The sequence below is a fragment of the Ambystoma mexicanum genome, chromosome 12 (genome assembly GCF_040938575.1).
Source record: "Ambystoma mexicanum isolate Mex_15411 chromosome 12, UKY_AmexF1_1, whole genome shotgun sequence".
Lineage (NCBI taxonomy): Eukaryota > Metazoa > Chordata > Amphibia > Caudata > Ambystomatidae > Ambystoma > Ambystoma mexicanum.
Genome location: NC_090936.1, coordinates 764,614,814 through 764,639,836, shown reverse-complemented (window position 1 = coordinate 764,639,836; position 25,023 = coordinate 764,614,814). Strand labels below are relative to the sequence as shown.

Sequence of the window (25,023 nt, the reverse complement as noted above, 5' to 3'; positions counted from 1 at the left end):
ATGCATCAACACATTAACGTGATGATGCCATACTGGACCAGTTTGGAACAAATATTAGGAGTGTATTATAGACTATGATAAATGCTTGGATCTCGTCAATTCTCCCTGAGGGTGAGCCCCTTCCCATGATCCAGGGAGATGATCATGCAATCGATAGTCACCCTGGGGGTGGTACTCAGCGGAGGATCTTATAAAGAGGGACCCCCCTGTGGGACTAGAGATGTCTATTCAGGGAAAATGCAGTATACTGCCCCTTGATCCCCCTCACCTAACCCTCCCCCACCTTGCCATCCCATGTACATGTGTCATGTACATAGTAGTAACAGTGCTGGGACGAGGAAGAATATAGTTGACCCAAGAGAGATCTATGGTAATGGTACCCGGATGAAGAAGAGTCAGGTCTACCTTAGAGAGAGCTCACAGGAAAACGCTGGAACGAGGAGGAGGTGCAAAGGAATGAAGAGCGATCCTCCAAACACTATGGAGCACTCTAGTGTTTCAGGAATTGTGATTAGCCAAGGTCAATACAAAATAGAAAAGGGAAAACCAAGCAGAGAGAGAGAGACCTGCCCTGGAGGAACCGCAAGTGTAGACACTGACCGGAGCAAAGAAGCAACAGGGTTGTTAGGTGGAACCCAGACGGAAAGGCAAAGAGGTTCCAAACTGGTCCCGAGATGATGGACCGACCAGAGAGTAGGAAATTCCCACATCCAGGTAAAATAAGCAGTGGAAAAGTGCTGCCAAGGGAAGCAAAATAGCCCCAGAGGAGAGGTGCACTCTGGGCTCAACACAGCTCCCAGAGAACCATAAGAAACCACAGAGAACATCAAGAAGCATGCCAGAAAGCCCAAGGCTGACCAGAGAGGTCAGCCAGACAGTCAGTCAGACCAATAAACACCCTAGAGGTACCTCAGTGACTGTGATGGTTGGTGGCGCTGTGAAGGAGAAAGAATAACGGGTCTGGGACCCACACCCATTTGAGAAGAAAATCACAAGTCCTCTTCTTCAGTGCAGTACCTGGCAAAAGTGTGAGCCAGGACTGCCAGAGAAATCAGAGAGAGAAACACAGGTCTGGGACCCACACCCTCATAGGAAGAGCATCACAATCACTCTTCCTCTTCACAGTATCTGGTAAGGATGTACACCAGGCCTGTGAACATGGGGTTGGGACCCCCACCCAAAATAAGGACCTTGAGAAGGGCCTGGGTGAGGGAGTCTATCCCCCAGCCTCTGTGAACTGTGATAAAGATCCTGAGAATAGTCTGAGATGTGCCTGGGGAAGGGAGTCATTCCTCCAGCCTTCGTTAACTGTGGTAAAGAGCCTGAGAAGGGCCAAGGGAAGGGAGACATCTGTTAAATTAAGCGCCGTCACACGTAACATCAAACGAAATGTTTATTCAGTATAAACATGCGGCAGCAGGCTCCGCCACGGAGAATCAACTCAACTGCCTTTCAGAACCTTCGATCTCTCGAATCTCAAACTGGAATGAAATGAAGTCACCATGGTGCCTTGTATATATATACTTTGCCTAGACTAATGCACACATAACTTGAACTATTTACATACAGCATAATATAAACTGGTTGCATTTCTACCATTGAACAAATATGCTGTCCTCATTATTTCACTGTAATTGTTTAACATCTTAACACATCTCCCTCCTTCAAACACAAAGTTTTACTCAACATAATCTCTCAACCATGAAGGTTTGCTCCTTGTTCTCCTCGTACCTTCATCAGTATTCTCTGGCTCAACACTGTTGTTCCCTGAATCCTGTGTTCTTTCTATAATACTATCTTGACTCTCACACTCTGGAAGATCTTCATTGAAATTACTCTTTACTAAACTTGACATTGACCAACATTCTCCTCCTTCTAAAATCACCACATTGTTTCTTACCTTAGCTATTCTTTTTGGCCCTAAGAACTTGCTAACAGTGCACTTAGGTGACAATCTGGGATTCCTTATATACACCCACTCACCTTCCTTCACATCCAACCTCTTACATTTCTTGTCAGAATTGAACCTGTTTTCATAACCACTTTGAGCCTCCTTGATTAATGTCACAATCTTACTTCTATCAATGTTGACTGACTTATCCAAATTCAACCACCCTGGACACAATTGAGATCCCGGTTGCCTCCCTTTAAGAGACATAAAGGGAGAAATCTTGGTTACAGTATGCGGTGTGATACAATAGCCCCAAATCATTTCTCTTAGAAGTTTCTTCCAATCTAACCTTGCAGCCATGGCCAGTTGTAACCCTCCCTTTATAAACCTGTTCGCTCTTTCTACAAGTCCATTAGCTCTAGGGTGATAAAGGGCCGTTCTATAATGTCTTATACCATACTTCCTGAAAAACTCCATTATTTTACATGAAGTGAATTGGACACCATTGTCCGATATCAATTCTGTTGGAAAGCCTTCCTTGTAAAAGATATCTTCAAAGAATGCAATCATCTGTTCGGTTGTAGCTTCTCTAATAGCCCTGTACTCAATCCACTTAGTGTGATAATCTACCATAACTATTAGGTATTTGAGGTCCCCCCCCAAGTCTTGTAAAGGGCCTATTAAGTCTACCGCCACCTTCTTCCAAGGCTCAGAGGGAACACTTACAGGTTTCATGGGTGCAACTCTTACAACCTTGGTTTTATCACTCCTTATACAATCATAACAATCTCTAACACACCTGTCAACTTCCCCATCAATTCCCGGCCACCAATAGGACTCTCTAATCTGTCTCTTTGTGCCAGCCATACCCAAATGTCCTTGATGAGCTAAATTTACCAGTGTAGGCCTGATACCACCAGGTGGTATGACCTTCAAACCTTTTCTAAGATGAATCCCATCTTCTGATATACTGAGTTCATCCTTTATATTATAATAGCATTCAAAACTTTTTTCCACCTCTGTCTTGTGAGGCCACCCTGTCTTGGTCCAACACTTGACCTGTTGCAATACCATGTCTTCTTTGCTGGCAGACTCCCACTCTTCCTTGCTTATGGCATTATTTTCCACTTCAGCAATTACCACCCTCTGCTCATAATGCACTCCCTCAACCTCTTTCTCCTCAACTGGTAGTCTAGATAAGCAATCCGCAACTATATTGTTTTTGCCTGCCACATGCACAATCTTAAAGTCATAGGCTAACAAGTCCACCATCCACCTTGACACTCTGGGCGAGCTTTTAGACCATTCAACACCACCCAGTAATTGAACTAAGGGCTTATGATCAGTTTTGACCAAAAATGTTTGCCCCCACAAGAAGAATTTAAAATGAGCAACAGCCCAAAACACTGCCAAAGCCTCCCTCTCAATCACTGAGTAATTGATCTCAGCTCCCCTCAGTGGTCTCGATGCAAATGCTATTATGTGTTCCACTTTATCAGAGTCATATTGTGTCAACACCGCCCCCAAGCCTTGGTTGCTTGCATCCACTTCTAAAATTGTCCTCCTTCCCACCACAAATCCTCCTAAAGAAGGAGCTCCAATGATACTCTCCTTGATTCTCTCAAAAGCTGCCTGACAGTCACTTGACCATTCAAATCTTACATTCTTCTTAAGTAAATTTCTCAACGGTGTGGAAATGGTGGCAAAGTTGTTAACAAACTTATGATAGTATTCTGCTAATCCCATAAACGACCTTAGTTGATCTTTGTCACAAGGTTGGGGTGCCTTACTTATACTATCCACCAGCGATTTCTTAGGAGAAATACCATCTTTTGATATTCTATGACCCAGATAGTCTACTTCCTGAACAGTAATTCTACATTTACTCCTCTGTACAGTTAGACCAGCTCTCTTGAGTCTGTTCAACACTGCTCTGAGATGATCATCATGTTCTGCCTCCGTGTCAGCAAACACTAGAATATCATCCTGAAAAACTGTCACACTTTTTAAACCTCTAAGTACCTCTTCCATAATCCTTTGAAACACAGACGCCGCAGAAGCTAATCCAAATGGCATTCTTTTGAATTGGAAAATGCCATCTGGTGTGATGAATGCCGTAAGATGCTGCGAACTCTCTGATAGCGGAACTTGATGGTACGCTGCTGATAGGTCTATAATGGAAAAAAACTTTGGTTCACCTAAAGTGGACAGAGTCTCCGGAATGTTAGGAAGGGGATGCTTTTCAACTACAATATTTTGGTTGAGACTGCGCAGGTCGACACACAGCCGTAAATTTCCATTCGACTTGGCCACCAACACAATTGGTGATAACCACTCCGTGGCAACTACTGGTTCTATCACACCTTTTCTCATCAAGTCCTTGAGTTCCCCAGTTAATTGACTCTTCATTCTCAATGGAACTTGCCTCACCTTGTGTTGCATAGGTTGTGCCCCTTTTTTGAGTTTGATGTGGTGTTCAAAGTTTTTTAGTTTCCCAAGTTCCTCCGAAAATACTTCAGGAAAGTTCCTTGACCAAATGTCTCCTACTTCCGCTATGGATATGGGATTTGATGCACTAGCTTGAACCCTCACTCCAAGATTCTTTTGCTCTTCCCATCCTAGTAAGGACGAGCCTCTCCTGGACACAATTATGTTGGCTTGACAAACTTTTCCTTTGTATACGATCTTGGCTGGAAACTCCCCCATAATGTCAATTGCTGATTCTGCATAACCGCATGCTTTGACGTTCGTGGATCTAATCAAATTCTCTTCTTTCTTTAATATGTTTACTAGTGTGTCTCTGGATACTATTGTCCACGGAGAACATGTGTCAACCTTCATCTCCACGTCACATCCATCCACTTGGAATATATCGCTTGGTCCATTCCCATCACCTTGAATGGTGGATATCTCAAATACAAACTTTGTATTTGGTTCCTGATTAGCTGAGATCTCTTGAATGTTATAATTTCTCTTGACTTCCTCTTCATGGTTAGATCTTGTGTCCATCGTTGATTCTATCAGGTTTATTGAGCCAGCTTTGCAGAGATTGGCAAAATGTCCTTTTCCCTTGCACCTGAAACATTCCGCGTACCTGGCCGGACATGATGGAAAGTTTGCAGTATGTCTAAAATTTCCACACCTGAAACAGGAACCCTTCGCACTCCAGTTCCCTCTTCTTGGTGTGAGAGAGTTACTTCTCTTCTTCTGGTCAACTGAGCAAACTGACATGGCCGTAGCCATTTGTTTATCCTCTTTAAGTTCTTTCACATAATGAGACGTTCGCTCAATACTTCTTGCCATATCCAGCGCCTCATCCAACTTCATGTCCCTCGCTAGGAGCTTTTCTTGAATTTTCAGGTTATTAGTGCATCTGAGTAGTTGATCCCTTATCAAAGAATCTGCCAATTGTTCGAATTCGCACGAGTAACTCAGTGACCTGAGACACGCAACATATGACTCCACTGATTCATTCTGTTCTTGCGCTCTTTGGAAAAACTTGTGCCTTTCAAAACTTATGTTTTTCCGCGGTTCAAAATGATCCCGTAACTTCTTCACAGTTTGGTCATAAACATCTGCATCATCATCATCCAATGTTTGACTACCAGCTAATCCATCTAGGATTCTGCGTCCTTCAATCCCCAGGTTGTGTATTAACAGAGCTTTTTTCCGTGCTGGGGAGAACCTGTCACCTCCTATAGCAATTAAGTAATTTTCAAAAGCGTCCTTCCATTTGTCCCATGTGAGGAAAGGCCGACCAGGCTCCTCCAAAATTGACCTGGGGGGTGGAATTGACGTGGCCATGGTGGCCTTACTGCCTGATGTCAATAATAAAAGTCAAGTGCAAGTTGTAGAACGTGAGAAATTGCTAAGAATTCTATCTTGTTGCAGGCGATTTGTTAACTGTACTGCAGTATCTTTGGTAGTCTGTGTAGATTCTGTAACTTGAGCCACAGCAATTGTGTAATGCTGTAATCAGACTGACAATGGCCTTTAGTTCGCTTCCTAGCCGCAGCGCAATGGGTACTGTTTGTTTACTTTAGTTTATTGAGGCAGCCAAGCTCTGGTTGCCTGGAGACGCCCTTCACAATGGCCTGTTTACTTTCAGATTAGGCCTCGCTGACTCTCCCAGCTCGTTTCCTTTGCCGACATGCAGCAGGAATATGCGCTCATTAATCATTAAATTAAGGCTGCCAAAAATCGCTGAGTATTTTACTTGCCTCTGCTGTGTGTGCGCCGAATTTCCCTTCCGCCTTCTTTTCGAGCCTGCCACCACCGCGGAGGGAAATGCCAACCAGCTTCAGGATTTATAGCGCCGTTTACTATGTGCGACACTCGCAGGGCCCTTCATCCCATCCTCGTCGCCAATGTTAAATTAAGCGCCGTCACACGTAACATCAAACGAAATGTTTATTCAGTATAAACATGCGGCAGCAGGCTCCGCCACGGAGAATCAACTCAACTGCCTTTCAGAACCTTCGATCTCTCGAATCTCAAACTGGAATGAAATGAAGTCACCATGGTGCCTTGTATATATATACTTTGCCTAGACTAATGCACACATAACTTGAACTATTTACATACAGCATAATATAAACTGGTTGCATTTCTACCATTGAACAAATATGCTGTCCTCATTATTTCACTGTAATTGTTTAACATCTTAACAACATCCCCCTATTGTGATGAAACTGCTAGCCAACAGAGATAGGGGAAGGATGCCATAAACCCTGGTGTTGTGTACCAGGAAGCACATCGAAGGAAGGCCCAAGGAAGGGACTAATTATCTGCCATTGTGAAAATACTGAGAGCAAGATCAGGAGAAGGGAGGCATTCTCCAGGATCTAATAACCATTGAAGATGACTTGCACTAGGGATGGGCATAAGTTGTCCACCTGATTGTAGAGACCCAATCACAATCCCACCCAGTACAGAAAGTCTACTTAGATGTTCCCCGTAAACCAACCACAATCCCACATAGGTTTTTCTTGTTTGCCACGTAGTATGATGTCACGAATGATGAATTTTTGCTATATAAGAATGCTTTTTTATGAAATATGTTGAGGGAGCTGTGCGACATCCGTTGATGTCATGTCCGTTGTAACTCCCTGTTTTAGACAATTCAAGATAAAACAGGCGGGCCGGACATTTTGCCAACTTCCTGAGTCAATCTTATTAATCAGTGTAAGAGTTATTCTACATCCCATCCATTGTACAATGTGTTGCCTCAATTAAAAGGACCATAAGGGTTCACTACGAGTGTGCCTGGGACGAACTGGTGACAGCAGTTATCTTTTTTAATGTTTTACTTCTTTTTAATGAATCATATTGCATTCACTGCATTTTGGTTCAAGGCAGTGGCCAGGACTGAAAATGGCCGAGCCACAAATTCTTTTGTTCTGTCCCATGGCCATTTTGTCCCTTGCCTACACCCAGGTCAAGTAACCAGGGTTTTCCTTATTTGGGCATGCAGCCTCCCACAAACCCAATCTCTTTCGCAGACTTCTGCGTGTCATGCATGTGTGCCCATGAAGCGGGTTGGGACTGTCTGGTCCCAATCCACACTACTTATGCCAGGATGTCTGGAGAGCTTGAATGACTGAGACAGCCGTGAACCATGATTGGTCCACGACTGGGATATCTACAAGAGAGCATATTGTCGATTGGAAGTCCGGGATTTTGGCATGAAGCTAATCTTGGATAAGAGAAGGTGCTCTGCATCCATTCCAGGTCGATCACCTGCAATCTCATTGAACTAAAGAAGGAGCCAAGCCTCCTGCATTAATAAACAGACTTGTGAAACCACCGGATTTGGAAGGTGTTGGCACCGTCTGCGCTCTGCTGTCCCGTTGGGCCCCTGCTTTCTTTTTTGATTAAGAAGGCCTGCCAAGGTGCTTCACCCATTTGGAGTAGTGGGAACAACAATGCTCGATGCCCCCTTGTTACCCACCAAACACGACCCTTAGAAAGTGCTGGATCCATGTAAAAGGCCATCTCTTACTCGTTGAGCTACCCTCCTTGACCATATGCATTGTGTAGTCACCAGTAGTAAGGCTCAGCTAATTATATCCAGTTTGCCATCATATGCAAGAATCACCTCAAATGCCTCATACTGATATATTAGCAAAGCAGCACATGCTCTTTAACTGTTTTGGTAATATTTGTAGATCAATAGAGAATTATTAGTTTGGTTCTACGTTTTTTGCCAAAGTAAATTACTCCATGGTACTTTACTTTGACAAAAATCACCTTGAATGTGTTTTTTTGGGGGTTCCCCGATTCCTCGATCTCCCCGAACTATCACCCCTATGCCCCACCATCCCAACCCCCTTACATCGCATAACCTTTAACAAAAGTATGTATTTAGTATGTAAGTATGTAAGTGATTTTCCATCGAAGTAAATTACCACAGATAATTTATTTGGGCAAAACTATGGCATATAGTTTGCTTCAGTTTACAGTTCAATTAATACTATGTTTGTTGCAGGTTGTTGGGAACTAATTGTATTATTAAGGAAATTAAGTTTTTAAACAAGGGATTTTTAGCTTTTCTTTGTCACAAAGAGAACAAGAAAAGCCCTACTCTCTAATTGTTACTGACATATATAAAAGCAGCAGTAGTGGGGAAAAAAAGACTACAGGAACTCATCTGCAAGATTCAGATCGATAGATAGGAGGCTCTGTCAGCACTCCTGAAATGAACAGATAGGAAGTGTCTGGTTTACTGCTGACACATTGCTGTTGCAATAATGCCTCCTAAAACAACATCATGCTTCAGAGGAAATTCACTCATTACATGGGAGCCATTTCAAGGGCTTATCACTTCCAGAGCGAGGCATTGCAAGAGCAATTCCAGAGTACCAAAGGGGAAGCCATGTTTAGCAGACACTAGCCTGGCAACCTCTAAATTATGATCTTGTGTGTTGCTCTCTTCTCCTCTCTCTCCCCCTCTTTCTCTCTAACTACTTTGTGAAATGAAGTGTGGTCATGATTTAATTGTGTCTAAACATGCTCAACCCATCTCTTTAAAATCATCATACAAAAACACATTGTGCAAACTTTTGGCATATCATTTAGAACATTGTTTGTATCTTTTTAACACATAATAGCTCAAATATTAAAACAGAACAAAGGTGTTTTACAATGGCACAATCCCATCGAACAGCCCTTTGAAAATCAGGCACATTTTTACCTAGCACTAATTCACCACATTCTTAAAGGGCTGACAACTGATGGTAATTTAACGTCATTTGATGATATTTAGTTTGTCATCATCGGGTAGATGGATTTCTTGGTAGGAAATAGCATAAAGGAGTAAATGTTGCAAGAAATTAAATGCTGCAGTAACAAACCAGCAGTAGCAATGCCAACAGTTTGGGCTTTGGTGTAGGCATGGCTAAGGCACTTACCAGGCACTGCCATAGTGGTATTAACTGCCCATTGATGCTAGCAGGTCAAAATGTTCTGAGCACTTGCGCATCTAAAATCAGTCCCAGGGAAAAAAATACTTGAACACAAGCTGAAACTGTTGGCTTTGCCCATGTTTGTTTTTAACAGGACATTGGTGAAGAACATGCAGAGTGCTTATACATCGAATGGCTGAAGGTAGACTTGGTTGACATTTTTATTGCAACTGTAGTGGGTTTCCAACTCCAGCTCCAAGTAAGTCATAAACTCTCAGATGACTGCTTTAAAAAAGACACTGTCAGGCACTTCGAGTGCAATGTTTGATGGTAAGGCTTGATTATAGCGAGCTCAAGTGAGTTCCCATGAGGAGGTGTTTTGGGTGGGGTGGGGCAGGAACTGGGTGGGAGTGCCATGGGTGTGGATTGCAATCCACGGGTGGCCACATAACCAAACAAAACCTACAATGCCATTTGTCCCTATATGTGCTTTAATCCAATATTATCGTCCTATAGGTGTCAATTTGATTGTCAACCTTTATTTGCTGTCTCTACACTAACACAATACTACACAATAAAGATGATTTGATCAATTGTAAGATATATGTAATGCCATCTATACACTCTCACAGCACTAGAATAAATACTTAGATAAAGAGTAAGGTGTATGTAACAAAGTGTTTCTTTTTAGATTAAAGGGTCGGACTCTTTGAAATCAACTACCTTACAATACTCCGAGCTACTGCCCTGTCTTTGCATTGAGGTAAATACATTTCTCATATTCTTTCATGGTTTCTTCCTTTCCAGTACTGATCCTGTATGACGAGAATAGTTAATATTGATCTTACACTACTGATCCTGCATGACGGGAATAGTCAATATTGATTTTACACCTTAATATTTTTCCTGAATGTTTTTTGTGGGGAGGATGGAGAAGTACAAAAATTGAGTACAAATCAATTCTGTATCTTGTTGCACAGAGTGCAATAGTAAAAAGGCTGGTTTTGCTTGAATAAATAGAACATGTTGTTTTTGTATTTTGTATTCTATGTGAACTGAACGAACATTATGGTTGACAGAATCGGCTTCAATTAATCAGTCTGAATATGCTTTGAAACTAATGAGCCGTATAGTAAATCAAATGCGTAAAAGTCTTGCAAAGACCTTTGTTGGCATCGATTTACTTCATGGCTCATTTCAACCATGTTTATAGTGGACAGGATATGCAGAACGTAACTTGAGTTTCTGCCGCCCCCCTTTCTCTCCTCCATATAAATGCCCAAGCATTTGTGCCAGTGTGAATTTTCATGCTAGTACAAATGCTGAGGATCCCTATGGAACACACTGGCTTTAAGGGCCAGCATAACAGACAGACTCCATAGTGATCCACTGTAAACGCAGCCTTGTTTCGTTTACAATGAAATGCTGTTTACCTTGCAAATGATTACTTGTATGTCTACACAAAACGTCTTCCTGCCGCCAAATTAGTAAGCTTCTCTAATTGCAAACAACCTCTGTAAAATATCTTATATGCAAGTTACTTGTCCTATGAATGATTACAGGGTTTTTTGTTTTTTAAAACAAAAGGCAAGTATTACAATTTGGACCTGTAAAAAGACTAAAATGTACCTCGAGTTGGGTGGCCTTTCATTTGTTTTGTGAAAAATGTAACCAATTCAATTTGAGAATGTCACCTATTTACCCGGATTTCATCCAGGTGTGTGCATAGTATGCATTCAAAAGAAACACTTTCCAGTCAGTTCCTTTAATTATTTGGCTTTGTTAGTCTTTTGTTTACGGTCATCAGACATAACGAACATGTTTACATTGTAGGATAAATGAGACAGTACTATTTATCCCTTTTTGATGAGGAATGGGAAGACATATATTTTAGCGGAAACACGGTCTCATCTTTTACAATTTAACAGTGAACCAAATGGATTCACGCTATTCTTATTTACATAAACATCAGACGCATCGCAAATTATGTTTGCTTTCTTGTTTGGACTGTTGGAAAACTGTGTCCAAAAAGAGCTAGGGCGACCCTGGGAGCACACAGGTTCATGCATTGCCACCATTCAAGCACTTACACCCTGTTTCTTTTGTTTAGACACGCAATTTTTTCCATGTTGCTACATTATTTGTAAACATGAACTTTGAACACAATCGGTTTAATCCAGTAACTGTTAAACTGAAAAAAATATGGTTAAACAATGATTTGCTTTGCATTTGCCATCTTCGTGATTGATATACAAAGCTGCAATGTTTTTTTTTAAATTAAGAATTGCAACACTACTGGAATTATAATGTCTACATGTTTGCGATGATGGAAATACTCGTGATGATGGAGATAACATTGCACTGGTAAACACTGAAAATTAAACGTAGCTTTTAATAGTGGATCTCTCTAAAATGTGTTTTTGTTCTGTTGAGTGTCTATGTCAATTACTGTCGCAAAAGCATTACCCCTTCATCCGCCTTCATTTCCACGATCCTTAACTATGATGGACAACCCACCACAGAGACAGGCTGCCTTGCCCATGATGCTGTTATTCATTATTTAGCTCCTGACTCCTCCCTTTTAAGGGGGATGATATAAGGGTGTATTTGGATATAAACCCTTTCTAGTAAATATAGCATGATTACAATCTTACTTTTTCTTTGAGATGGAAAGCGTCATGGGAATAGTATAGTATTCTGTAGTATATGGAGGGTGATGGATATTTCAGGTTGAGCAGTTGAAATCCCCCTCTGGCTAATCAGTCTGGCTAATCAGTCCGAGCTATCCAGAAGAACGCCAAAACACAGGCTAGGAGGAGTCTCCAAATGGCAAAAGACTGAGAAATGGAAAAATTCCAACACTGGGCAAGAGACTCGGGCAATGAAGACCCTTTACAATCAGGGTTTGTAAAGGATGCAGGGAAAGCTGTAAACATTTTATTACTAAGCATCTTAAAAAGCAAGATACATGAAGGAAGCCCGAAAATCTATCTAGCATTTGTAGACCTGGTCCAGGCATTTGACCAGGTCAACAGGGAAATACTATGGAACAAATTGAGAGCTAAAAAATGTCTGATTGGAATTTTGGCACCGATAAGAGCTCTTCATCAAGGAACTATTATAAGAGTATGTCTAAATCAAGCAGGACTACTTTCTGAAGAAATATCTACGGCCAGGGGAGTGAAACAAGGGTGCCCCCTCGCATCAACACTATTCAATTCATATCTTTGGGACATCAAAGAAGGAGAGGAGGCGACATGTGTTTTTCCACCCACAACAGGAAGATCAAAAATTGCAAGACTGCTATATGCAGATGATCTCATCTTGTTGGATTTGACACCAATTGGACTACAGCGACAACTCAATCAGCTGGCAGACTATGTGAGGAAGAACAACTTGGAAATCAACAAAAGTAAAATCAAAGTTATGATCATGGAAAAACACAACTCTCGTACTGAAAAATTCAGATGGACCCTAGACGGAGAAAAAATTGAACAAGTGAAGGAATTCAAGTACCTAGGGGTAATCCTCAGTAACAACAGTCAGGAGTCTGCAATGCAAGATCATCTCCTGGAAAAAACAAAAAAGTTGGCGACTCAAGCCAAAATGATTGATGTAAGATTCTGCAAATTTACCATAAATCCCTTGATACAATTCTCCAAGGGAAAGGTAATGCCATCCCTAATTTACGGAGCTGATGCAATGCTAACGATACCACGAAAATTCTGGAGGCGAATTAAAGGACTTTTTTGGAAAACCACCTTAAAGTTACCGTCATCGACACCTATTTCAGCAATACAACAAGAACTAGGGTTACAGTCATTAGAGTCGATGGTGGTAAGAAATACATTAATGCTATACAGAAAAATCAAAATGAGCAAATGCCCAAGTGTAGCAACTATCATCAACACAGAACTTGAGGATCAAAGAAGTAATTTGCTCATAAATTGGGTGACGGAAAATCGAAACACTCTGGTGGATATTAACAGCACTGATGAAGAACTGATGCAAAACCCAAATAAAGTCAAGAAAAAACTGTTAGAACGAGACTGGATTCAGACGACCTCTTTTCAAAACAGAAGTAAAATAATAAACCACCAACCGCCGACAACAAGGGGCATAAATGAAATGCCAAATTACTTAAAAAAAAATTCCAAACAGACACTTAAGAAGTATCTTCATGCGTTTTCGCTTAAACCTTCTACCCACAAATGAAATCAGGGCGATAAGAAAGATCTCATTAGAAAATGGTTGTCGATTTTGTAAAAAAACAGATGAAATTGAATGATTGAGGCATTTGTTGTTGAGATGCACAAATCTGAGGGACTGGAGAGATAGACACCTTGGTCATATATTCAAAGAGTCGACAACATGTGGTGAAGAGGACTGGTGGAATAAATTCATAGAGGGAGACAACACCTCCCAAGTCATAGCGGTTGCACAATTCCTCACAAACTTGAAATTAGAACTTCAAGAATGAACCAAGTGGGAAATTCTCTGACAATATACAAAGCTGTAAAGTAATCTGGTGTTAGGCAGGAAGGCCAACTTTTTTTTATCATATTGTCCCCTTTGCACCGTTACACACTCTTTTCTCTCGTTTCTCTGCCCATTGTTTGTCAGAGGAGGACATTCTCCCGTTTTATTTTATTTCGTAGGCTGGAATGGACAATGCGAAAGAAAGGAAGGAGGGAAAATGTTCATTATCTTGTAAAAATTTCTATTGTAAATTGAATCAAGTAAATAAAAAAAATAAAAATAAAAAAAGACAGAGAAAAATGTATATTATGCAGAATCCCTTCTAAAAAGGGAATTGTAAGGGGAAACTAAGCTACTAAGGAAGTCACACAGCGAATGGGGTACATTGTGTATGCTATGGGTATAATGTAAAGCAGCACCATTTCTATGAGGAGAGCATTGATTAGAGACAGGGCAGGGCAGAGTGGTTATGGTAGAATGAGACACCTCAAAGGAAAGGAGGGACACCTCTCGAGTTTCAATACTAGTCAAAAACAATGTGTGCAGACAACTATTTATACAGAATGATAATCTTTTATAATACATTTCTCTGAATTTATGAAAACATCATTATTATATTAATTTGATATATTAATACTACTATTAGTATTATGATTCTTATTAAATACTTAACAGGGTAATCACAAGGTTGGCGGTAACCCTTAAATGCGGTGGTAATGCTATTAGCGCCACATTTAAGGGTCCGCCAAAACACAGGTTTGGCTGCATTTACCCCTAGCTCTGAGCTGGGGGAAAATTTGCTGGCGATATTCTGATTTTCGCCGCTATTACCGCCCACTAGTACCGCAGACAGTAATCTCGCCAAAAATTTCCCATTGGGTCAATGGGGAATTCCTGAATGGGCCCAATGGTGAATGGGGGATCACCGTTTGGCCAAACCCCGTGATCTGGTGCTAATAGCGCCGGGGGGTTGGTGGTAGAGCTATTAGCGCTATTAGCACAGGCGGTATCCCGGCATGAATACTGCCGGGATACTTCCCAACTCGTGATGAGGCCCATAGTCATCTGGTAAAATAGGATGTGCCAGAAAGTGGTGCGCCATGCCTTAACCAAAAACAAACACAACATGTGGACAGAAAGTGAAAAGAGAAAGCTATTCAAACAAATAAATCCAATTAAATACATGAACATTGTAACATTAAACTGAAAATGACACATACATCTCAGACGTATGCTATGATATGATATGATATGGCATTTATAACGCGCCTATACACAAGTGTTTCAAGGCGCGATGAGGCAGGAAGGGGGGACAAAGGGAAGACAGACAACGATCTTACTAGGCCAGGTGTCAATCAGATCGCGCAAGTGCATGGGAAGAGGGGAAGGGAAAGTGTGAGGGGCAAGGGAGAGGGGAAAGTGCAGTACATGGGGTAGTAGAATAACAAGATAAATAAATAAAGGGCCAACTGGTGGCAAGTGCACGGTAAGTGCAGACAAGTGCTGGGAGGGGGGCTGCAGGGATACAGAGACAGTCCCGCAGTGCAGGGGTTGCCAGGGAGGCAGTGCCGGGGGCAAGTGGCTGGGCCAGGGACCGAGATCTTTGAGAGTGGCCCAGTGCAGATTCAGTGCGGTTCCAATCAGCAATTTAGCAGGGGAGAGGGGGAGAGAAAGCAGAAGCAAAGAGAAAGGTTTTGAGGTGCTTCCGGAACATCAACATTTCATCTACATTCATGTTCCAACACGTTTTGCAGTTGATGACAGGGGTATTTTTCAACACATTACCTCCCAAAAATATGGGCCAAAAAAGAAAGTTCAAACCGAATTACATGTCCACAATTAATTTACTGACTGAAACAATTGATTTAAAAACATTGAAACCATAATTTGGTCATATTCATTGTTTTCATCAATCTCCATATTCAAATGAATTAACAGTCAATCTTAACATTTAATTTAATGACTAAATCAATGGGCCTAATTGACAAAATATTTAGCGCAGCACAAAGGTAGTTTGCATGGTAAATGTACACTTTGTGCTGTGCTAAAAATGAATGATTAGTTCATGGATTGGACTTTGTGCTGGTCCTTCCAACTATGCTCTCGGTTGAAGCACTTTGCGCGATACAGAGAGCAAAGCGTGGGACGGGTCAGTGCAAAGAAATAATTAGGGGGCATAACATGCAAAATCCCCATTCCATGCGAAAAATTAGGAAGAAACCTGGGTGTGGGGAGAGATGGACCTTGGAAGCAACACGCGCCCTATCAACCACAAAGGAAACCCTATTCACAGAAACTATCACACAATTGCCTTGAGACTGTAAGACTAAGGGAGCCCTGATTCTTCTCTTTTGCAACCATGGGATCTTTAGGCATTTACAGACTTTGTACTGTGCCAACCATTTATAAGGCATATTTATCTACAGATGCAAGAAATAGAACAGGCTGTAGACACAATAACAAAACCAAGGGTGTGTGAGCCCCTCTACTGAGAATGAAAATTGGTCAACTACCCTGTTCTATGGAATGTCTCCACACTCAGAAGGGTCCACAACCACATTTTATCGCACTGCACCCTTCAAAAAAAAGAAGCATCCATTTGCATATTAGAGTGGTCCCACCCGCAAGGGCAGCCCAGAACGAAAATGCTAGGCAATTCTCCTCTGAACAATGGTACCATCAGCAACCCCAGACACGTGTTTTGGCCTAGTCAGGCCTCATCAGCATGGTGAAGCTGAGCCTCTCTAAGAAACAGTGAGCAAGGGGGCCACATCTGGATTATCCTGGGTTACTTAGGGTAACCTCTTAATGAAAAACACCTCTTATTCTATGCCTCTGTACATTTTCTTTACCATTTCCCAGAACATTTATTTTCAAGGACCAACATACTGTTACACCGCATGCTCTGCCTTCCGAAGCACTTCAGTGCAGCTTTCAATTTTGCATTATTTTCTGAAACTGACAATGTTAGTGTGCCAAACTCGATGCCACATCTTGCCCACTCAATTTACCACAATATAAGTGATAGCAACCAATGTCACCCCCTTATTATACCCAATACTAAGTGTAAGTAACCAATGTACTACATTACACATCCAAGACTGATGCAGTGATGATAGATGTGGGATTGTTAAGACAAGATGTGCTTAAGACAAGATGGCCGTTCATTAGCAGATTGAACTGGAAAGATTGAAGAACAAGTGAAGGACAACACCAAGAATGTGAACCAGGCAAATGTGGATGTCAGAATATTGCAGCAGAAGGTTAAATTACTAGAAGACAGGGCGACGCAGAAGGTCTGGCCCGCAGGAACAATATCAGGATTCTGGGTTTGCCAGTAGGAATGGAGGGAACAGACCCCACAAACTACCTTCTCTCCAGGACTGAAATCTCGGCACTGGCTCCCAGTGGCTGCGAGGATTAAGTTCAAAACCCTCTACATTGTACACAAGGCCTTCTGGGGTCTTCAACTCTCTCTTCCTAAATATCTTCCTTCTCGTGCTCTTCGCTCATCTGCCTCCAACTCCCTCAGGGTCAGTCGCTTCTCCAAGCAACGAGTTGGTGGCAGATCACTCTCTTCGGCAGGGGCCTCTCTCTGGAACAGCCTTCCTGCCTCCCTGAAACTTGAGGAGAACCATCCCGGTTCCGGAAACACCTCAAAACCTTCCTGTTTGCTTGTGCTTTCTCTCCTCCCCTCCCTTGCTGAATTCCTGACTGAAATTGCACTGGTTACCTGGCCACCCTCTTCTGATCTCTGGCCCTGGCCCCGTCAATTGCCCACCTGCACTGCCTCCCTGGAAACCCCTGCACTTGGGGACCATTTTTCTGTATCCCTTCAGTCCCCCTACCAGCACTTATGTCTGCACTTCCTTGCACTTGCCACTAACTGGCTGTTTATTTGTCTTTTTTATCTTATTTATTCCACTTTCCCATGTACTGCATCTTCCCCTCTCCCTTCCCCCGTGCACTTTTCCTTTCCCCCCTTCCCATGCACTTGCGCAATATGAATGACACCTGGGATAGTAGGATCGTTGTCTGTTCTCCCTTGTTCCCCCCCTTGCCTCGTCGCGCCTTGAAACACTTGTGTATAGGCGCGTCATAAATGCCATATTATATCAAATCATCTCATACCTTGAAAATGTGCTCCTCCGGTAGATTGGCCCGGGGAAGCTCACACAACGCTCTACGGTAGAGCAAGCACATCAATCCCTGTACAAAAAAACACCACCAGAAGCTCCTCCGAGAACAATCATAGCAAAAATAATCAACGACAAAGACAGAGAGAAGATAATAGCATTCTCAAGAACCGGAGGAACAATACAGAGGGCATCAGCAAAATTGGCAATCTGCCCAGACTATACCTTTCAAGTATAGAAGTGCAGGGCCCAATTCGGCCTCATGAAAGAGAGATTGCGTAAGGCTGGCCTGAAACACATGCTAACCCACCCGGCTTCACTGAAGATCCTGTTCAGCTGCCGGTTGTTATTCGTTGACAGCTCAGGGGAAGCTCAAGGCTGGATGGACAGTGTGCCGCTGGCAGCACCAGTGACAGACTGAAACGTGAACAAAGTGCAGATGTAGCTCAAACTCTCCCAGAGATCTTACCCACTGACGGTGAGTCGGAAGCTGGGGTTGTGATCCCAACAACAGCCACACAAGTGTGGATTAGGGGGGTGTTTGCTTTTATCTTTCTTCTTTTGGTGTCATCTTACTTAAATATGGGACCCCATACTCTGGTTGCTGTCCAAATTAGGAATTCACTGAGCAGGAACGTAGGCTGAGTACGGACATCGTCTTCAGAGGAAGGGAGGTACCAGCTTCGGCAACACCCTATCTTCCCCTTTATTTCTTTATCAGGGTACTAGTGGTACGGTACCCACCCGTTGTCCAGAAAACACCTGGTTGGCAGGCTATGAGGGGAGGGAGCGAAAACGGGCAGGTTCGAGCATGTTGGTGGGGAGGGGACAATTGGGGAGAGGGGAAGGAAGGAGGAAGTTAACTAGAGTTAGGGCAGATCCTGTTACGAATACAGTATGTAGTATGACCTAATAACCGTATATGCGCATCTGTCATTTAGCTTCCGCCCTGAGGGATGAAGGCAAGGCAGCATTAGATCAGTATCCTCCATTGTTGCACACACATCATGGCTGACACTATTAACGTGATGACCTGGAATATCCAAGGTTTTACCAATTATGTAAAAAGGCATAAAACAATGACATACCTGTGCAGGAACAAGATAGGCATAGCACTGCTGCAGGAGATGCATCTCACCAAGACACAGCAAGATACACTCGGGCAGAAATGGGGTGGTCAGTTACTGGGATCCACGTACTCAGCATATGCTAGGGGGGTTCTTATATGGGTGGAAATATGTATTGTCAACACCTATGCCCCCAACCATGATGCCACATCATTCTTTAGGTTATTTTATACAGGGCTAGGGCCTTAAAGAAGTGGTATCCTGTTATTGGAAGGTGACGTCAACTGTACACTGAACCCCATGGTGGATAGATCTGATGACAAGTTCAGGAGGCCAGCCCCACTGGCAAATGTTTTGAACACCCTACTCCAATTATTTGAGTTGACAGATATCCGGAGGGTCCTTCGCCCAAACATGCAAGGGTATTCTCACTACTTTACTCACAAGGTTTACACAAGATTGGATTATATCTTCACAGGGTCGGAAACACATTGGGTGAATTCAAAGAGGCTGAATGCAAGACAAGGGTTTTGCCGGATCACGCCGCATTGGCTTTGTGGTGGCAGGTGGCTCCCCATGGACCAGCAATACCAACCTGGAGGTTAAGGAGTGAGACCCTACAAGACACAGTATTTGAAGAGCACATACGTAAACACACAAAAGAATACTTCATGCTAAATAAGGGCAGCGTGAAATTAGCAGGCACATTATGGGAAGTATTTAAAGTGGTGATAAGGGGTGAGGTGAAAGCCATATCAGGAGGCAGGCCGAAAGTAATCACGGTTATATGTGATTTTACCAAAGATAATTTCAGAAATGTAAGTTTCACCTAAAATATAATACTGAAAAATACTGTTTCTTTTTATTATTGGAGGGTGAGGGAGGGATCCCCTCCCCAAACCCCCATTTTTCTATCCCTGTAACCCTACCCCAACCACATCCCGACCCATTTTAACACCTACCCCACAATTGCAGTATTTTTTTCAGTATTATGGTTTTCGGTAAAACCTACCTCTCTGTTTTGTTTTCCGTAAAATGACTCGGTACTGTAATCACCACAGACTTAAGCAAAACGGAAAAAGATTTGGCAGAAGTTGAAGCACTGGAGAGGATAACCTACACCAAGAAGTAGAGCTGAGACAGAACTGCCTATTGCAGCCGGACAGGTTAGGCAAATTTAACTACACAAAATACATAGAGGAACTACATGCAGAAGGAGATAAACCATGCAGACTTTTGGCATGGCTGTATAAGAGCGATAGCAGGAAAAATATTATATACTCAGTGCAGGACATGGATGGTCACCCTTGCAATACGCAAGCAGAGGTGAATGAACGTGCATTCTATCAATATTATAGAACATTATATAAGGATGCATGCACGGCACGGCACGCAGACCTTCAGGAGGCGTTAGATCTTATACAATTGCCACACTTAAGCGCACAGGCAGTTGAGTTACTAGATGAGTCCATAACTGCAGAAGAATTTTTAGCCACAATCAGAACTCTGCCCCCCGGAAAAGCAGCAGGCTTGGACGGGCTGCCGGGAAAATTCTACAAGGAATTTACAAAAAGCCTTGCGCCGACTATGCTAGAAATGTTTACGGAAGCGTATGACATAGAATCGCTACCTGAATGCTTATGAGAAGCAGTGATAATTCCCGTGCCCAGGCTTTAGAGATTAGGAGCAGATTGTGGCTCCTATAGGCCCTTGTCTCAATCGAATCAGGACAGCAAAATTCATACTGCATTATTAGCGTATAGGCTTAGAAGAGTAATAACTGAATTGATACACCCCGCCCAAACGGGAAATGTGCCAGTTAGAAACACTGTCTGGAATCTGAGAAGGTTGTATCATGTCATAGACAGTACCAAGGCATGGGACCATCACTGTGCGATAGCCTCGCTAGACGCGGTGAAGGCATTTGATTCCATTTATTGGGACTGGCTATATGCGACACTAGTGAAGTTCGACTTTGGACTCGCGTACATTAAATGGTTGAAATTGATATATACTAACCCCACGGCTAGGGTAAGTATGGGTAGGACCGTCTCTGGTAAATGGGAATTACAGAAGGGCACCAGGCAAGGATGCCCTCTGTTCCCAATGTTTTTTTTCCTAGTGATGGAACCAATTTCAGCATTCCTAAAATACGAATACCAAGAAGCGGGCATCAGAATAGATGGTATACGACATATAGTCTCTATATATGCTGATGACATGCTGTTATGTATACAACACCCTGAAGTGAATTTGCAACATATTCTTGATGTACTGGATAACTTTAGCACACTGTCAGGGATCACGATCAGTCGTGCAAAATCCTGCCTATTTCCACTAGCGAAACTCACTACTGGCTCAGGAGCTACGTGGCCCTCATGCTCAAATGGTACAAGGATAGATTACGGTATCTGGGGTTATACATATATCATAAGCCTTTGCAGGACCATACGCAGAACACACAAAAGGAATTGGGAAGCGTTATAAACTTCATGAAATTCTGGGGTAGGTTACCATTGTCTGTTATGAGTAGAGCAGCACTCTTAAAAATTGTGGCACTACCCAGACTGTTAGTCTACTTCGGGAACATCCCTTATAACATTCCCAAACACTTTTTTGTCTGACTCGACAAAGAGTGCAGGAGTTTTTTGTGGCAAATGGTAGACACAGAGTAGCGCTAAGCACACTCCAGAAGACCCACGTGAGTGGAGGGTTGAGAATGCTAGAATTTGAACTATACTACCTTGCAAGTCAGCTCCAATACGTAGTAGAGTGGCTATCAGATGACCCAACAATAGACACTTCTCTGCTACAGACGGCAGTAAAACATTTGTACTTAATACAACTGTTATGACTACCCCCACCTGTGTCGAAAGAATATCCACCCTTAGCAAAATAAGGAATGCAAATGTGGCAGAGAGCCTGTAAGAAAATGAAGATAAAAGACCCAGTGTAACCACACATTTATTTCCCTGGCAGTGGTACTAACAGATGGCAGTGGCCTAAGAGCAAGTGTAAGACAACACTGGGAACCACATTGAATTGTTACAACAGGGGACCTTATGTCAGTTGACACCTTAATGAGCTTTCAAGAATTACATGAAAACTCAGGAATACATGTGGGACAATACCTTCTGCATTGTACTATCATAATTACATTAAAGAGCAGGTGGCCAGCAGTAGGAAGGGATATGATCGGCCATGATGCTGTCGAAACAATAATAAACATATCAGAGGGGTGGGGGCATGCCATATTAAGATTTTAGGAGGTGCTCCTTAAGAATCACTCTGTCACGGAATTGAACATTCGGTGAAAATGAAAATTACATTTGGGTAAAGCATTTACAGATGCTGAATGGCTAAAAGTGTTAAAATATCATAAGCAGGTTTCTAGAAATGCAAGACTATAGCTTTTACAATTGTATGTAATGCACCAACCCTATTTAACACAGCAAATAATATCTGAATTTAAAGGCGCAGACAGACAAGTGTGTGATACCGTAAATGCTGGTATGCTACACATTTTCTCGGCCTGCCCAGCCATAAGGGAGTAGTGGGAGGGAATTGCCCAAATAATGGTGGGAATTGTGTTAGGCAGAATCATATGCAGTACCCTTTGGGAACACCACACACAATTAAGACAACAAGTGGAAGTACAAATTCACCTTTGGTACAAGCCTGTACTTCACAGTAAAGTGGTAGCAATGGCTGAGCTTATCTCAAGAGTAAAGTGAGCAGTATCAGAAGTTACACAAAGGACAGCAATTACAATGGTTCAAACAAACACTGATTCAATGTTTCTGAGTAAAAGAATATACATTTATTTACACCATCAGTTATAAAACAGTTCACTATTATAAAGCAGCAGAAAATCACAATCTTAATACACTACAATAAACCCCAATCAATTCTGGACAAGTTAGGCTCAAAATGAAGTGTGAGCAAAATGGCACTCCAGTAATTTAAAAGGGAGAAAAGGCAAGGTTATTCAAAATCAATCAGCACCAATAAGTTATTAGGCTTCTATCTAGAAACGGCTTACTACAACTAGGATTCAAGTCAATAGGCCTGGGAAATGTTTATGGTTCATAGTCTTTGCAGAGGATCACACAGTTCAGAGTAGTTTGCGGGTTGGTCTTTGCCAAGAGTTCAAAACGAAGTTGGTTGGAATAAAATGTATTCAAAGGCATAGACAAGGAAAGGTCTTCAGAGAGGTGAAAGATTAAAAATACTTTCAATGTGGTCGGACGGAATGAACGGCCGGATTTGCACTGTACCTTAAAACAAGAAAAATGCTGTAGCTGAGGCAGTTGTTCCTGGCAGTTCCTGTAGGTTCACGGTTCCTGAAGCGACTGTCGTGGTGACAAGAAGGAGGAAGACCGGAGGGTCCTGCACTGCCCAGGGAAGAAGCCAGCAGTGGAGCAAAACATTGAATAAAAGGTGCTCTCCTTAAAACCCAGACAGGTTCCTCTCCACCTGGCTATCCAGTTCACTGCAGCAATGCACAGCAATTTCGGCCAGGATGAGGACCGGTGTCTGGCGTTTGGCTAGCTGGTTGGTCCCACCAGGCTCAAGGGAAGAAAATTCCCTTCAGATCTCCTCTGCCGTCGAAGTTTCAGGTGATTAGGACCTGCAGCAGGGCTTCACGGGGATGTCCAGTAGTTGCAGAAGTCGTCTTCCTTCATCTTCTCCTCGGTTCTCTCGATCCAGTGGCGACTCTGCTTTTCAAGTCCCAGAGACCTGCTTTTAAGCAGTTTTCCCCCATTCACACAGCCTGGCTGTCAATCACACAGCAGGGTGACTGTCCTGGCAGGACAGCCACCTAGCCAATCAAACTAGAGTGTGACTTGGGTCTCCTAGGAGACCCTGTGCAGGGGGCATCAAACCCCTCCCTCACATCCTGTCCACCCAGACACTCAGGCGCCTAAGGAGGGCTTCTGTGCAGAAGCCCGCCAAAGGACGGTGAACAAAGGAACCAAACCTGGTTTGGCGCGCAGAGTAAAACACGAGAAAGACCTTTACAAAACAAAATGGCGAATAAACCCAACCGGAACCAAATAAAAATAAAAGGGGTCCAGCGGGGTAGAGTTTGAGGCTTCAACCATAGCCTCTAACGTTACTGAGGGTATTTTCATAGCTCAGAGTAGAATAAAAATGGTAGATACCACTGCCACCAGCCAAATCTTAGAGCAAGGGGAATGAAATAATGTTCCATGAGAATCAGACAAAAAGGGATAACTATTAACCCTTCCAGTACTCTATTGGAAGATAGGTTGTACTGGGTCTGTAAATTTAAAAAGACTAGTAAAGTCATTGGCAACTTTACATGTTCTGGGAGACAGTAGTCAGTCCCAGAAAATCGAGTTTAAAGTCGGAAGTCAACAGAGACAACCCTGTGTTAGTGCACTAAAGGTGCTGTGTGACACACAGTAAAAAGATGATGCCTATGGAGTGGGTGAGACTCCATAGTCCATGAGCAAAAAATGTACACAGCAAAACACATGAAAGAGTGGGAAAAAAAGCTCACACTCTTACCAGGTGAAACAAAGAAATCCTAGAAATCCAGCAAAGCTGCTGAGGGACTCAACAGGTAAGGGAAATTAGCCATTCTGGATAATTCTCCCTAACAAATTGCCCAAATAATGGCAGGGGTGAGATACAACTAAACATCCAATCCCTTGCTGCCTGTATGTTGGGGCTCTACCTGTGTGGTAAGACCGAGAAGTATGTAGGCAAATTGAAAGACCTGGCCTAAGTGTTTGCTTAGCTCCGCATAGCTATGAACTGGAAATCTGTGAGATCGCCACTGGTTAAGTTGTGGTGGAAAGACTTACAACAATGGACATTAGCAGAGATGGTGGTATGGAAGCAGGCAGTCAGCGAGCACTAGCAGGACCTTGGAGACGATATATCACATTGGAACAAACTCATACAAACTCTATTCAAATCAGGAACTGTTGGAGCAGGGGACCAAAACGATAAGTGAGGGATATAAGATATACATAGGGGTGGAACACAGACAAAAGCATTACGGGAAGAATGCACAG

At 42.7% G+C, this 25,023-nt stretch overlaps 1 protein-coding gene across 1 annotated transcript in view; it reads left to right on the top strand.

The window, feature by feature from the left end:
• The window catches only part of IL17REL (interleukin 17 receptor E like), a 747,013-nt gene that overhangs the window by 461,007 nt on the left and 260,983 nt on the right, over positions 1-25,023 (top strand). The window contains exon 8 of the mRNA XM_069629260.1: positions 9,986-10,057. Within this exon, the coding sequence (XP_069485361.1) occupies positions 9,986-10,057 (72 nt within the window). The remainder of the gene's footprint in view (positions 1-9,985; positions 10,058-25,023) is intronic.